Consider the following 17,435-nt stretch of genomic DNA (forward strand, 5'->3'; position numbering starts at 1 on the left):
TTATAGTGTTATATTTCAATTTCACAAAGAAATGTACAGTATTTTGTCCAAGCAATAATAAAAGGACACATTTAATTTATAATTTCTCTTAAATCTAATTTTGCTAAAAAAAATCGTGAATCAAATCGAATCGTGAAATCAAAATTGTGAATTGAATCGAATCGTGAGTTGAGGGAATCGTTACATCACTAATAACCCCACATACTACTTCTTATATAACACTTTAAAAGAGACAGACATGTAGATTTATTTTTTTTTTTTTTGCGTTTCCTTACCGAATGTGATATCCTGTCAGCAATAACATGTCCGTGGGCTCTTTTGATTACTGTCAGTTTAAGTTCTGGCGATCATTGCAGTGTTGCCAGATATTGCTATGAAAACAAATAAAAACCGAAAAATAAACAATAGCCAAAATAAACCGAAATGAGTTCAAATCAGTAAAGACATTGCCAACCCTAAACTGCAACTTCCCGCTCTATTAACTTTCTAAAGTGTCAAATTAAGTAGTTAATTTGCGCACTCACTCAAGTCTCAAGCCTCGTTCACTCTGCCAGCGTCTCGCAGAGCTCATTTTCATATCACGGGCGCTAAACAGCAAACTGTCTAAACTTAATTATACATGTAGACAATCATTTGACGAGCTTTAAACAGCAGATTAGTCATTTAGAGAGCAGATTTTATTTTTGAACATTAAAAATGTACAGAGGTCCGGACCTCATAGCTGGCTACGGGCATGCATATGTTATATAAACTTGAAGCATCAAAATCGGCATCGGTATCGGCCAATCACCATGACAAGAAATCGGTACTCGGTATCGGCTGCAAAAATCCTGATCGGAGCATCCCTAATATAAAGCTTTTAAAATGACTAAACTGTTTTCTTTTGAACTCTGTCTGATTAAATTCAGTTGACTCATTTGCATAGTCGGATATTTTCTTTCTGCTGCCCTGTCAAACATTTGCTGCAGCAACAGTGTTTATTCCTGCCTTGTACATGCATTTAAATTCACTATATTTTTAATAACGACATCTCTTAATCTTCAGCAGAGAAGTGAATCAAACTGTTCCCAGTGATTGGCTGTTTGCCACACATCACACTTTCAGGAGTTAATCACAAACTCTGGATCAAACTCTAGGCACGTTCAAACAGCAGCAGAATACGGTTGTCAGTCCTGTATTTGATTCCTTAATACGGTTACGTTCACACAGTTCGGTTATTTATGGGTGTGACAACCGCATTATGTAACCGAACTCACACCTGTAAATTTTCAGGACTCACAACCGCATTCTCGGAACACACGCGCTGTGTGAACAGAACAGGACTGGACAACCAGTTGTCTGTCATGTCATACAGTGCGAGAGGGAGCCGCTCTGCCGCACAAACGCGTGTCTAACGTGTGTTACGTGTTTTTTTTGTATGTGTGTTTTCGGTAACTTACAGTGACGATGGAGAAATGAGCTGCGTGTCTGTCACCTGAAATTTTTAGATCCTGTCATTTTTCCACCGGAGCCACTCCCGTCAGTTTTGTGTTCTGCGCGTGACTCAAACTCCGCTCTCCACCCAAATTTAAAGGCTGCTGTCGGTTAATGAAGATTTGACGGATGAACTCGCAGCTCGATTGGACTCTTGTCGTGTCAGAAAGTGATAAGACTTTCAGTTTTATGGATGTTCGCCATCTTTGATTTTACTTTGGTCACTGTCGCTATGCTTACTGGTAAGAAATACGGGCTTGACTCCCGTTGCACATTCATACAGACAGTATTCTAAACACAACTGTAAGCTGCTGTGTGAACGGGACATTTCGAGACTCACACCTGTAAAGAAAATGCGGGTTGTAAATCCCAAAAATTGACAGTGTGAACGTAGCATGTTAACGGAGAACATTTATATTGAGATTTGTGAGCCTGGCTGAACCTGATCTGTTGGATTTGTTTGGTTTTGTGAACTCTAAATTTACTCTGAAACTCAGAGTTTAGCTTCAGAACTAGCTTCATGCAGCAGGCCACAGGTGTCAGAAAACAGGCAAAATCTGTTGTGCAGCTTGCGTTGTTTCCATGGTTAGTTAATGAAAAAAAAAATACCAGCAGCTGCTCAGAACTGAATTTAACAAAAGGCAAAAAAAATAAAAAAACCTAACCAGAATGTCTTCTATTTGATTGATCTGTCAACAGTGATGTTTTGAGCTGAAGTACTTCTTAAATTGACACATGCCTAGGGTGTGGCCTCAGAAATTTTTTGGGGAAAAAAAAGTTTGAAACCATGGCATCTGTTTTAATGAGACACTGCCTCACTGTTTCAGTCTCCTCATACAGATACACAGCTGATTGGCTGTGGGATCCGGTGGCTTGATTTGAATCCCTAATGGTTGAGGGTAGGGCTGTGCGATTTGGGGGGAAATATCAAATTGTGATTTTTTTTGACAGAGATTGCGATTTGATTTGCGATTTTAAATTTGCAAAGTCAAGCTTCAGCTCAATATTGTCAATAATGTGCAGCACAGTATGGGTATCATTACCCTGCTGAAAAAAACAATAGAAACCATCACAGAAATTCTTATAGTTTCCATTAAACCATTACAAAATTCCTTTTTGTTTTGGGCATTATTCCAATAGGAATTACTGTTGTTCTATTGTTTGCCATCTGCCAGATTACATCCCTCCAATAGAATCCATCAAATACTAGTAGACACCATTATTGTTTACATTAAAACCAATACAATTCCCATTATAACCCTGAAATCCATAAAATTTTTTATTGTGTTTTGGGAGGGGGTTCTATTGTTGTTGTTTTTTTCAGCAGGCAAGATTATAATGGTATAACTACTTTTACAGAATTAACTTAATTACTGAATTTCACAGAAAATATTTGTTTATTATATAAAGAACTGTATTTCTTAAGTCAATTATTAAAGTACTACATATGTTACATAGGCTGATTTATTAATTTTAAGTATTTGGGATTTTAAGAACAAGTGGAAAATGTGCTGAATGTTTCATTTCATCCAAGTGAAATTAGCAAGCAGTTAGACTGAATTTACATTCGTTTTAAACACAGAGCCAGGCGCGAGTCGAGACAAGTTGCGCGCGTGCGTCAAGCCTCGTCCATACTGCCAGATGCGCTTGTGGAGACTTGCGGAGCCGGGTGCGAGTATAAACCAGCATTACGAGACAGGCTGCGTGAGTGCGGCAAGCGTGAACGGCTCGTCCGTGACGAGGGATTCGCGCCGCGTGGGGCAGAGAGGAGCGAGTATGAGAAGCATTCACAGACACAGGCTGTGTGTGCGCTCTTCTGAATTGGGAATAGCCAACATGCATTATAAACTTATTTCAAATTAATCTGTTGGGGAGATAAAATGTAAGATAACGTTCACGTACTAACAAAAACATCTAAGAATGTATCTTTTATTCTTATGCTCTGGAACAGAGTAATATCGCGTCCACATCGCAGGCTTTCTCAAATCGCAAATCGCGATTTCGATTAATCGCACAGCCCTAGTTGAGGGTTCAGACATCATTTGCTCTGGCATTCTGGGCACGTTTAATAGAACCGCCAGATTAACTGAAGCATTGTCAAAGCCTGACTCGGTGCACCTCGCGGTGCCGCCAGACAGCTGCTTGTTCCCTCCGAACGCGTTGCAGATGTCTTTAGTTACATGTCCCTCAGCATCAGCAATCAAGCCATAAAACCCACTTACCATAAAATTAAGATCAACCCTGACTTCCTTTGAAACATATGGGCTCTCGCTGGCTATCGATCAAGCAGACATTCAGAGCCGGAGGCTGAGCAGCCAAAACACACTATGGCAGATGCATGCAAATGAGGTCGCGGTGAAAGCAGCAGCATCATCCCTAGCTTTTGTGATAGACTTGGGGGGGAAAAGACTGTGCCAGGGGCTTTTGCTGTTCACACGGCTTCCTGTTTTCTTCATGGTGTTTGAGAACTTCAGCCACGCTTCTCACTTCATTCAATAATGAACTCTTCAGAGGATACAGAGACAGAACAGACAGATATTAGCATGCCATACTCTTGATAAATCTATGCTTATTATCTTTAAAAACATCTGTTTACATCATCTAGAAGCTCTTATGCTTCTCATCATCCAAAATTCTCATTCCTATCATGCCTTGAGCTGCAGGCTTCTCTATGGCAACTTCTGCACTTTCGCTGAGGGATTTGGTGGCGTTAGATTACCCGGCAGTTCAGCGCAGGTGAGGGATTATTGCGCGACATCTCGGGATCCTTTCACGTCTGTGAAGGTTAAATCTGAGAGCTTAATCAATAGAATCCTCATGATATCATAACTTTTCTTATTAGCCCCAGCAGCAGCAAATGTCATGATGCTCCAGAGAGCAGCACAAACTAATAAAGAGCAGATCTGAAAATACACGTCTGCGACCTTATTTTTTTCAAAGATGCATCCTCGGGAGCGAGAGTCACTGAGCGATGTGAAAATGTTTTTTGTCAACAAACATGTGCAATGGTTTTATAGATGAACCGATAAGTTATTACCTTGTTGTTATGACTGATAACTTATAAATGGCTAATAAAATAATTAACTGTTTTGTCTAACTTGTAAAGTTACTACTTGTAATGTAACTAAATATGTTTAATAGATTAAAAAAAAAACATTTTAATCTTTGTTTTAAAATGCGGTTAATCGCGATGAAACTGGGGTGGCGAAAGATCTTTTCCATATTGCAGCGAACATCCAAGTGGGGTGAATTAACAAAAAAGAAAAAAAGAACGGAAAGTTCATCAAAAGTGACTGTAACAACATTTTTTATGTTTTTGTTTCAAATAAATGCTGTTTCTATTCAGCAGAGTATCCTGAAAATATATCAAGGTTTCAACAAAAATATCAAGCAGCACAACAGTTTTCAACATTGATGATAATAAGTTTTTGTATTACAAGGATTTCTAAAAGGTCATTTAACACTGAATACTGAATTCTGAAAATTTAACTTTGACGTCACAGAAATAAATTACATTTTACAATATATTCAAATAGAAAACAGTTAATTTAAATCGTGATGATTTAATTACTGTTTTACTGTGTTTTTATCCAATTAATGTAAACTCTGTGAGCATAAGAGACTTTCAGAAACATTAAAAAACTTTTCTGACCTCAAACTTTTGGAATGTAGTGTCTGTTTGTCCATTTATGACGTTTTATTCCTTAACTATTTTCAAATGGCACTTTATCACTCTTAGTGGGCATGAATCACTTAGTATTTCCTCTTTTACACTATGACTGAAGCTTGTTTCCATACTTGCAGCTGTCTTGTTGATGTTGTTAAAGTTTATATTTTGCTCTTGTTGCACGTACAGCAGTGCCACTGCCCCCTCACCAGCGGCTGACAATAAAGGACCTATTTGTGGATGGTAAGCCAAATGCCGAGCTACTGAAGAACCATTTGATCAAAGAGGGACGTGTGGAGGAGGACGTTGCGCTGCGCATCATAAACGAGGGTGCCAACATCCTAAGGCAGGAGAAGTGCATGCTAGAGGTGGAGGCACCAATCACTGGTAAGAAAGCAAGAACATATCTTTAGTAGGGCTTGAGGGAGATGACCATCTGTCCAGATTACAATGAACTTTGTTCTGACTTTCGGTTTTGTTCTGCTGAGGTTGAACCTAGTTCCTAAGAAAAAATGTTCCTCCCCAAAAAAGGTGTTTTTCCTTATGGAAGCTTCATGCAACGTATTCACTATTACACTTCCTTGGCATCAGCGTGTGTACCTTTAGCCAACAATAAAATAATAAATCGTAAAACGATTGGTTTGGTTGATAAGTAACTATTCAAGTAGGCCCATATTCTATCTGTGAAAGCAGTTTTCATCAGGCGTACAAAATTGGCATTGCTGTTGAGTTTTTTGCAGAGATTACCTGATTTGTGTTACAAACTGTCAGAGTGGAGAATCAGCTGTGGAAAACTGACTTGTATGGGGATCCGTGTCAGTGCCTTTGGTTCATAATGACAGATACTGTCTGCAGATCAGTGGCGCGCAACACAGGAAACAGTCACAGATTCTGCCGTGGAATGTGGTCAGTGATGCTTCAGTGAACAGTTGGAGGGATGTGCAGAAACTAATCAACTAAATGAAGGGCTGCCTGAATGACAAGTCGACTATTTGCTCTAAAGGAAGACTTTTTGTCTGGTTTTGAGTGCAACTGACCGTGATTGAATGATGCTACTTTCCTGTCTACATTTAACTTTATTACATAAATCAGGGATACATGATATTTATTTTTATTTTTAATTGATCGATTGGTTTTGTATCAGACAGCCAATAGTGGATATTGCGCTTGCACATTTCACATATTTCTGAATGTATGTTACCTTTGTTGTCATCAAGTTAATCTTTAAAAATGAATAATTCATAAACACTGCTAAATATAATGTTTAGCAAATCTCAAAATTAATATCTTTTTTTCATACTGTGAATAATTTTGTAAATTTCTAAGGTCTAAATTCACTTGTAGCATTTAAAATGATTGATTTTAATTGTATTTTTTAGTTTTATATTTATATAAATTGTAATTTATCAGTCAATTTATTAGCCATAACATGTAAATAATTTCAGTATCTCCCAATAAATTTAGTAGTAATATTTTTAAATTCATGACAAATGTAAAAAAAATGTTGAGAGGCTGATTATACAAACACACTAAATAATGCCACTAAAAAAAAAAAAAATCTTAGTTTATGAACTGGTTGACCTCAATAATTGGCTACTTAGATGTTGGACGACTGGTCAACTATTTTGATCCATCCCTAGTCACTCTGGTTTGTGAGAAAATGCATAATTGTCAATTAGTTATGGGTTTTGCTTCTTTTATTTGACGGATAGATTGATAGAAGAAAGTGACAGAAAATCATATAATGGGCATTTACAGATTATACAGGAGAGTCTGTATAGCATCTGAGTAATCTTAAAGTGCCCCTATTATGGGTTATGAAAGGTTCATATTTTGGTTTTGGGAGTTGACAACGGGTTGACATGCATGCAAGGTCAAAAAACACTTTCATTGTCTTATAATATGCATTTATTTTTTTCCTTTTTTGCTCAACGACTCCCAAACCCCTCCTTTGCGTGACGCTAAACTGCGGTGTTTGGTCTGATGACCCAGTCTATTGTGATTGGTCTACTGCATGCAGCGCATGTCAATAATGGAACGCCCATCACCATTACTTAGCCCACAGCTCGGTGGTAAACACCCAAACAGCCATGGTATATGCGTTAGCCCAATGCAGAAACATATTGATAAAGCACTGCAGTTTGTACACCAACGTATTGCTCTATTCTTTATCAGAACTCCAAGTAATAACAACTACAAACATTCACTATTCATCGATACATTTCTAGACAATTGCGAGCGAACAGATATTTCTGTTAGCCGGTTAGACAGAGACCTACAAGCTGCGTGGAGCGAACACAACACACACACAACTAAATACGTATTTTGCATGCTACAGTACAGAGTACATGACAGCAACAATTTTTAAATGAATTACTCCACTTTTTTAGAATAAAAATTTCCTGATAATTTACTCACCCCCATGTCATCCAAGATGTTCATGTCTCTCTTTCTTCAGTCGCAAAGAATGTAAGGTTTTTGAGGAAAACATTCCAGTATTTTTCTCCATATAGTGGACTTCAGTGGTGCTCAACGGATTGAAGGTTAAAAATGCAGTTTCATTGCAGCTTCAAAGGGCTCTACACGATCCCAGCCGAGAAATAAGGGTCTTATCTAGCAAAACGATTGGTAATTTTCTTAAAAAAACAACTAATATTTATACACTTTTTAACCACAAATGCTCGTCTCTGTGAGGCGCATGCGTACTCTGTCTGTGTACAACGGTTCAAGACAGGGCATGTCTAAAAACTCCCAACACTTTTCTACTCCAACTTCAAAATTATCCTACATAATACCATTTTTAAACATTTTTTTTTTTGTAAAGGGTGTTTGACCCTCCTTGCACGTTGACTTTGTAAATACTGGGTCGGTGCTTCTGCAGCGATGTAGGATGATTTTGAAGTTGGAGGAGAAAATTGAGTTGGGAGTTTTTCAACATAACCTAATGGATTTACCCTCACACTGCAGAGCACAGCGTCTTCTCCACAGGAATCCGCTACGGTGTTTGAGGGAGGGGATGTTCAAGTTTTCCCGGGTCTGCGTGGTCAACAAGTGGGCGGGCATAAATATGCTAATTTTTTCATGTTGACGTCAACTTGAAATAGCTTAAGATTCGTTTTAAAAACGACTCGTTTTCATGACTCCGAGTCGACTCTTTCTTTTGAAAGACAATAACTTTATACACGGTGCACTTTTAGATTTAAAACTTTGCAGGATATTTTCATTCACTTAGAGCTGTTACACACTGCATGAAAGGTAATTTAAAAAAATTCATAATAGGGGCACTTTAAATTCAGCTGGTCCTTATCAGTGACAAACAGAGCTTGTTAAGCTTACTCAATTACTTGATGAAGATGTTGTGCTTCAAGGTTTAATTCTTGTTTGCGGCATGCCACGGTATTTTATGATGCAGATGTATTAGAGCTCATCTGTCCTCTATAGATATCGCTGCCATTGAGCATGAATTAATAGATGTCACAAACCCCTCTGGCTCTAGATACATTTTGTTTTATAAATGGATCCAGCTTCTGTATTTTCAGATATAGTGTCGTTGTTGCTAAGTGACAGAGCAGTCTTGTACATGTGGCCGTTGCTGGCTGGATGGATTTAAGTGAAGTGTTTGGTCTCTGTACAATCCAGCACTTCCCTGTGGCATTTGTTTTATAATGTGATGTGATACAGAAAACCTTTTACCGCTTTGCTTACAGTTGCCATTGATTTCAACATGAGGCGGGTGTTAAGTACCACTCACTGAATGTGATGTGCAATGTTAAGCTTTTATTTTGTTTCCCTTTCACCCCCAGTATGTGGTGATGTTCACGGACAGTTCTTCGACCTCATGAAGCTCTTTGAAGTTGGTGGTTCCCCCGACAACACGCGCTATCTCTTCCTGGGCGATTATGTAGACCGAGGATACTTCAGTATTGAGGTGAGTGGAAGTTCTTCAACTGAAGTAATCTAGAACAAGAGGCTAACACAGAATCTGCACCTGCAGAAATCTGGTTCACTGGACACTGTAACGCCTGTTATTCACAGATTTTTATACATCCTCCATCCTTTGTGTGTGTGTTTTAGGGCTGCACGATAAATCGCATGCGATATTTAATGTGCATCTTTTCATGCACATTTGTCATGCACATCATATATGATCGTGGGTTTGCGCAGCTTGTCAGTAAACAACGGCTCTGTGTAGTAAATGCTGCTCCATCTGAAAGCACGCACGTGATGGAGATTTACCGCTGATTACAGAACCGGCTTTACTGACAAGATGTGCATTAAATATCGCATGCGATTTATCATTCAGCCCTAGTGTTTTTTCCCAAATTTTTTTTGTTAATTTATGAATTTAGCCAATAAGGCTGCATTTAAATTACATGGTTCAAGTGACCCAATTCTGATTTTTTTTTTTTCCTTCCCTTGTGGTCCATGATCATGTAAAACGCATCGGTTCTGATATTCTCAGATCGGTTTCAGGCCTCATTCATGTGTGAAAATAAATCGCAGGTCAACTCAGGTGGATGCTTATTTAAGGGCCCTATGATTTAGTATTTTAGGGCCCTATGATTTCCGTGATGTGGAAAACGTGGACGGAATCGTGGAATCCAGTCATAAAAAAAACGCAATTTACGGAGTAATGCGAAATATCACAAAATTTGCAAAATCAAATCAAAAGTAGGTAAATTACACTTAAATCAAAACATGATATGGACTAATGTCTGTGAATATTAAGCTGCAAAAATACAATTTAAATCTGAATCCTGCATGTACTGTGTGTCTCTGTGTGAATGAACGTTGCAGACGCGCAGTTTCGTTTACTACACACAAACTGAAGCATGCGTGATGCTCACGGTGCTTTCAGCTTCTGCCACCTCAATATATGAGTATATGAACACATGCATAATCTCTAGAACTGCTCTGAGAGTCACTTCATGAGCATTTTACGGTTTCATTTGAGAAAAACTATCATATCATATGGGCTACAAACAGAAACTTGACCGTCTTCACAGCAACCCCTCAAAATAAAAGTTCAGGTTAACTTGAAGAAATTGTGACAGAAATATATTACTTAATGTAATGATAGTACTACTACTAATAATAAAATGATCAAAACATTTTTTAAGGAATATTTACCAAAAATATTATTTACTAGAATTTATTTAGCAGAAAAATGTAAATACACAGTATTTCTGGGGGGGAAAATAATAATTAAAAAAAAATATTTTTAATGAAATCAATTGATTGGAGATGCCTTTGATTATTAAAATGTAATGAAACCATTAAAATGAAATCTAAAAAGTAATGGAAAACACGGAATTTGGTAAAAATAAAACTGAATTTGAGAAAAAATAAAAAAACATTTCATAGGGCCTTAAACTTTTGATAAATTGCTGTTAATTTGTGCAAGTTTCATTAGACATGCTTTTTTATTAATAAAATTTAATTTAACTATTAAAACAGAGTATAGAAAAAATTTAACTGAAACAAAAACTGAATCCAGAAAAATTAAAACAGAATTTGGAAGAAAAAAAAAAGGCTGACTTCATAGGGCCCTAGTACTCAGGGATCTGTACATGTACCAGTGGGAAACTATTATTGCGTGCATGTCTGGGCTCATTCTTACTTAGCTGAGAATCTGACGTCTTCTCTGAACTATCTGTTAAGGCATTATCAATGGCTACACTGCCACATTGGCAACAGTGCATCAACTACCACACATAAGCACAAAAGAGAGGCAAAGCAGATTGTGCTATAATATCTCCAGTAAAGACAATCGTGTTTAGTCTTATAGTTTAATATGTCATCTTTTACATAGTTACCACAGCTGCTCTGATAGGACAATTATATTATGGCTTGCTTTGCCTTAATGTTGACTTCAAACACAAATGAGAATGCCTAAATAACCCTGATGAATTCAACTAAAAAAAGAGCTGAGATGTAGGGCTGTTCAATTCCAAAATTTTTCGAATCAACTCTGGAATCGATTCCTCAGTGTTGTTGCTGTTGTTGTTTTAAAGGCTAAGTCATGGAGTTTGTAAGACAAGTGTATTCTTTTTATATACTTTAGACACCAAGAAAAAATCCATGTGTTTGTATTGTATGTTTTACATTTACATTTAGTCATTTAGCAGACGCTGTTATCCAAAGCGACTTACAAATGAGGACAATGGAAGCAATCAAAATCAACAAAAGAGCAGTTAAGAATAGAATTCGAATGGAGAGTGCTAGAGTTAGAGGGTCAAATAAAGATGGAAGAGATGTGTTTTTAGCCGATTCTTGAAGATGGTTAAGGACTCAGCTGCTCGGATTGAGTTGGGCAGGTCATTCCACCAGGAGGGAACATTTAATTTAAAAGTCTGTGAAAGTGATTTTGTGCCTCTTTGAGATGGCACAATAAAGCGACGTTCACTTGCAGAACGCAAGCTTCTAATGGACACATAAGTCTGAAGTAATGGATTTAGGTAAAGCGGTGCAGAGCCAGTGGTGGTTTTGTAGGCAAACATCAATGCCTTGAATTTTATGCGAGCAGCTATTGGTAGCCAGTGCAAATTGATGAACACGTGTGACATGCATTCTATTTGGCTCATTAAAAATTTATCTTGCTGCCGCGTTCTGGATTAATTGTAAAGGTTTGATAGAACTGGCTGGAAGACCTGCCAAGAGAGCATTGCAATAGTCCAGCCTGGACAGAACAAGAGCTTGAACAAGGAGTCGTGAAGCATGTTCTGAAAGAAAGGGCCTGATCTTCCTAATGTTGTATAAAGCAAATCTGCAGGAACGGACCGTTTTAGCAATGTGGTCTGAGAAAGTCAGCTGATTATCAATCATAACTCCAAGGTTTCTGACTGTTTTTGAAGGAGTTATGGTTGATGTGCCTAACTGGATGGTGAAATCGTGATGAAACGATGGGTTTGCTGGAACCACAAGCAGTTCTGTCTTGGCAAGGTTGAGTTGAAGGTGATGGTCCTTCATCCAACAAGAAATGTCTGTTAGACGTTGTTTTGTTTTATGTACAAAACTTTAATATTAAGAACTATGTCCAAGACATAGGCTAATCAATATTTGTCAGTTGTATGCTATTCGACATGCAGGATCACAGAATGAAATGTGACAACAAACGTCTTTAAATTAAGTGAATATAAGGTAATAATTACCTACAGTGGGTACGGAAAGTATTCAGACCCCCTTAAATTTTTCACTCTTTTTTATATTGCAGCCATTTGCTAAAATCATTTAAGTTAATTTTTTTTCCTCATTAATGTACACACAGCACCCCATATTGACAGAAAAACACAGAATTGTTGACATTTTTGCAGATTTATTAAAAAAAAAAAACTGAAATATCACATGCTCAGTATTTAGAGTAGAAGCACCCTTTTGATCTAATACAGCCACGATGCTGTGTGTACATTAATGAGGAAAAAAAATTAACTTAAATGATTTTAGCAAATGGCTGCAATATAACAAAGAGTGAAAAATTTAAGGGGGTCTGAATACTTTCCGTACCCACTGTATATGTAGTTTACTCAAGCCTCTACTTTTCGTATGATTTATTGGTTTTGGTAAGCATAGGCTGCGTGAGTTCACTAAATGTCACTCTTAAAAGAGACCGCGTTAAAGTGCAGGAGCTGTGGATGCTTTAGAATGAAGAACAGAAGTATCAGAGACCTTGTTAAGCTGTACGGTTAAATGACCTCTCTTTCTCAGTCTGTCTCATTTGGATGTGTCACTGGAGGAGTTGTCTGAGTGGAGCTATTTGATAACCTGTCAGACACTGTACCCTTTCATAAGAGAGAAGTCAAAGAGCATTAAAGCATGGACCGCTCTGCTTGTCGCGGGTCTCCGCTGAATGACTGATGTCAGACTAGTACTGGTGGAACCGCTGTAGAGTAACTCAGTACCTGCGTGATTCGTCATAGACATAAACAGAGAGAAGTAGCTCCAGCTACAATGTTCTTCTGCAAGACGCACACAGTTTATTAACCGCTAGAGCACCAAACGTTATGGACATTTCTATTCAGGCAGTCTGAAATCTGAAAAAATGTCTTGGTTCGTTCACTACATTCAACCAAATATTTCTTAAATAGTGTGTTGGCTGTAACAACTTCTCATATGAAGTTTACTGTGCTGAAAGTCTAGCAGCACTCAATGGATGACTAGTTGTTATTTTATTAAAACCAGGCGGTAACCTGAAGCGCCATGTAAACTTTAAGAAAAAAAAAACAGCTTCCTCTCTGTGTCTTTCTCTGTGTCATCTGCCATTCAGCAGTAATTGCCTACGTTCAGGTCCTCTTCTCATGGCCACTAATACCTGCAATTTTCAGCTCATTATTCCTCTTGCGTAGGCTCCGGTCACAGCTCTCGGTGCTGCTGCATCCCACCCCCCGCTCGCAACCTCCTCTGTGTCTATTATTTCACATGTCATTTAAATGCACACCTGTCGTCCTTGGTTACCTTGGTGTCCTGTTCTCCCCACATTGAGTAGTGTCTGGGATTTTGCATGCAAATTAGATGGGGGGGATTAAGATGAGGCTGAAAAGAGTGTGCATGTACTCTGTACTGTACAGAAGAACAGGCATCTCACTCAAACGGTCAGTGTATTGCCAAGGCTTTGTGTTGTTTGCTGCCAAACATGCTCTGTACTTAAGTGTGAATTTTAGATGTGTAAATGAACCAAACAAACCTGTTGTTTAGAATAATGTGTCATTGGAAATAATTACCATGTGACCACTCACTCCCACTTTTGCAGTCCCTCATGCACCAGTTAGCAGCCTGTTGAGCAACAGTGAACAGTGAAAGGACACTGATTGTGCCATAATCTTGCCATTGGGCATTGAAAACCTAGTCAAATTGCCTTTAAATGCAATAGAACAATTTACTTTGTGAATTTCTTTGGTAAATCTTCCCTTACTGTAAAATGTTTCAGTGTCCTGCTTTAAATTATACTAGGAAACATTTTTCTTTATCTCAGAAATTACACTTTTTTTTTTTTTTTCTTCTGCTTTTTTTTACACACATTTTTAAAAAGGTTTCTCTAGGGGAAATTTTTTGAATTTTTTTTATCAAATATGAAATAGGAAGATTGTATATAATTCTTATTTTTATTTATTCATCTATTTTATTTTGTTTGTTTGTAAAGTTAATATTGTGAAATTATTGTAAACAGTTCATTGAATTATTATTGTTATTAAGACTATTTCAAAGGATTAGTTCACCCAAAAATGAAAATTTGCTGAATATTTACTCACCGTCAGGCCATCCAGGATGTAGATGAGTTTGTTTCATCATAGGAACAGATTTGGAGAAATGTAGCATTACATCACTTGCTCGCCAATGGATCCTCTGCAGTGAATGGGTGCCGTCAGAGTTCAAACAGCTGATAAAGACATCACAATAATCCACATGACTCCAGTCCACCAGTTAACGTTTTGTGAAGTGAAAAGCTGCATATTTGTAAGAAACCGCTCCATCAAATTTTTCCAAATCTGTTCCGATGAAGAAACAAACACATCTACATCTTGGATGGCCTGAGGGTAGGTACGTGTTAATTTTGGGGTGAACCATTCTTTTAAATCTTGTTACTTTTTAGCTTTCCATGTAGCCTTTGAAACTGATAAGGTATAAATTATTAAAAATTTTCGTTTGCACAGTTAAGTCAACTATCTTCAGGATTTTAAGTCTCTTTCTCTCTCTCTCTTTTTAGTGTGTGCTGTTCCTGTGGACATTGAAGATCAACCATCCCAACACCCTCTTCCTCCTCAGAGGCAACCATGAGTGTCGGCACCTCACAGAATACTTCACCTTCAAACAGGAATGTGAGTGTTGTGGGAATGAAGCATCTAGGAGTGCTGAGAGCGTGTCCAAGTGATGTGTTGGCTCAAACTGCCAGCCAGCCTTTTCCTCAGCTTTCACTGATGTTCTCTCTTTGATGTCTGAAAAGCTGAATTTTCAGCCAGCTGTCACCAGCTAGCATTTTCATTTACAGTGCAAACAGTGTAACATTTCTCCTGCAGTTAAGGGTTCAAAATCGATTTGCCTTATTAGAGTGGACTCTATTTTGTAGTGTTTCTTAAAGTGTATTTACTTGATATAACTGGTGCAGATTTTTATACTGAGCCAACTGCTAGTGGTGACTATAACTTTCTTTTACTGCTTTGCCTATGGCTAAATGTCACATCAGTGCAGTTTTGTTGGAGTTGGAGGGTCAGTGTGGTCTCACTTATCTTGTTGCCTGAGAGAACCACTTTAGTGAAATAGTAATACTTGTTTAAATGAATTGAATAACTTGTTTTTCTTAATGTGGGTTAAAACTACATAAGGCAGCTGCTCACGCTGTGAAATGTATTATTACATCAAGTTTGGCTGGAACATATTTACTGTTTCAATCTCCCAGCATACCAGAATCACACAATATGGTCACTGCCTATTGGTGCCATTGCTGACAATTTTGGATCAAATTTAGCAATCTTCCTAGTAGTTAAGTATTTCTGATTTAAAAAAATGCAAATTAAGATGCAGTTTTAAAAATAGTTCTAGGTTTGCTGTGCTTATTTTTAGTGCTGCATAATTTGGCCTCCGTTTTTGTGATTTATACATCAATGACTATGATAATAATTATCATTTATATTATGAATATTAGTATTACCAAAAGAAAGATCTGAAGCAAAATAAATATTATTGTAAGTATTAGAGGTGTAACGATACTAGGGCTGTAGCTATCGGTTATTTTAGTAATCGAGTATTCTACAGATTATTCCATCGATTACTCGAGTAATCGGATAAGAATTTTTGTTTATTAAAGAGCAATACTAAATATACAAGAGATAATAAGATAGATCTCTTAAAATAAACAACTAATTTGTTTTCTTTTTAGAAAAATTTACATTTTTATTGCTGAAATTGCATACATTAATAACCAATGGAAACTAAACCCATTTAATGCATTGAATTGCCAAATTACATTCAAAATGCAAATACAAATATATAAATAAAAACTAAAAGTGTGCATCATCTTTTGAGTCAAATTCTTACATTTAATCAGTCAATTAGAATAAAAGACATTTGGGGCTGTAACCAAACAAATGATATCAGTATCAAAATTCATCTTTGCAATGCAGAGGAAACACAGAAGCTGCATGGGATGAATTTCCCACACAGAGGGACATGAATGCATTTAACCTGCAGTTACAAATGCATAAATAATATTTTGTTATTTTAAACATAAAACATTGAATACTGATATTTAAAATTATTTTAAAAACGAAAAGATACTTTAAATGTCAAATTAAAACCGCCAGCAGGTGGCAGCAAGTCACTGTTAAGAAGTGAGTCATTGCGATTTAACCGAATCATTTAAACGGTTGATTCATTCAGAAACGAAACGCCGTCACGTTGCTAAGAGACGCAAAACAGCGCTGTGACTGTTTGCATTTATTTTTTTGGCAAAATCAGGCAATATAGTGTCTAAAACATAAGTCTCTTAATATTACCTTCTTGTTTATTGAACTGTTGAATAAAATCACATTTGTAATCATGCTGATTATAGAGTTGAAAATTGGCACTCTTTCTTTCTGTGGTGTTTTTATGCACAATGGCGCTTAGTCTTTCACAAAACAAAGCAAACGTAGGGACATCATAACTAGCCACCATATTGATTTATTTAAATATGTCCAGCGCTTTTTTTACAGTCTGTGGTCCAGCGTTTATCGGGTTGTGCGTCAGTAATAATGGTCCGAGAGGAAACGTGGTGTTCCGTGTGTAGTTACAGTAAATGGACTAAAATTTGCCTCTGATTTTTTGTATTCGAGTTACTAGAGGTATTCGAGGAATCGTTTCAGCCCTAAACGATACACATATTCGTATTGAACTGTTTGGTATGAGGCTTTCGGTTCGGTACACATTACAAACATCATTGGACTAATCCTGTTACATTTGGAAAATAAAAGGGCTAAAGTGTGTGAAATATAATGTACTCAGTGCCACTGTTAGGCTTGCCGCGATAGACGGTGCTGACGGTGATACTGGTGTTAAAATTTACTTTATTTAAACTTTGAGTAGTTAATTTATTTTATTTGACTTGACATCAAGGTGTATGCCGTGCCTCCAAGCTTTCTTATTCGTTTTGCTAATAAACGTTCTAGAGGTCGACTGATTGATCGGCCGATTTTTGGCATTTTTTTAATTAATCCGCATCGGTCGCTTGTGCTGCAAATTAGGCCGATTTATAGGCAGGCGCACTGGCGGGCGCCTAAGCGTTGTTGCGGAACTCCCTCTGGCTGCGTGAGACGGAGCAGCTCAC

At 37.5% G+C, this 17,435-nt stretch overlaps 1 protein-coding gene across 4 annotated transcripts in view; it reads left to right on the forward strand.

Annotated features, from left to right (window-relative positions):
* LOC107709853 (serine/threonine-protein phosphatase 2B catalytic subunit gamma isoform-like) overlaps window positions 1-17,435 on the forward strand; it is a 78,202-nt gene that overhangs the window by 35,683 nt on the left and 25,084 nt on the right. For all 4 annotated transcript variants that reach the window (XM_016514500.1, XM_016514502.1, XM_016514501.1 and 1 more), the window contains exons 2-4: window positions 5,330-5,527; window positions 8,944-9,068; window positions 14,841-14,952. In XM_016514500.1, the coding sequence (XP_016369986.1) occupies window positions 5,330-5,527; window positions 8,944-9,068; window positions 14,841-14,952 (435 nt within the window). The remainder of the gene's footprint in view (window positions 1-5,329; window positions 5,528-8,943; window positions 9,069-14,840; window positions 14,953-17,435) is intronic.

Source organism: Sinocyclocheilus rhinocerous, unplaced genomic scaffold (genome assembly GCF_001515625.1).
Source record: "Sinocyclocheilus rhinocerous isolate Xijiao unplaced genomic scaffold, SAMN03320098_v1.1 scaffold926, whole genome shotgun sequence".
Classification (NCBI taxonomy): domain Eukaryota; kingdom Metazoa; phylum Chordata; class Actinopteri; order Cypriniformes; family Cyprinidae; genus Sinocyclocheilus; species Sinocyclocheilus rhinocerous.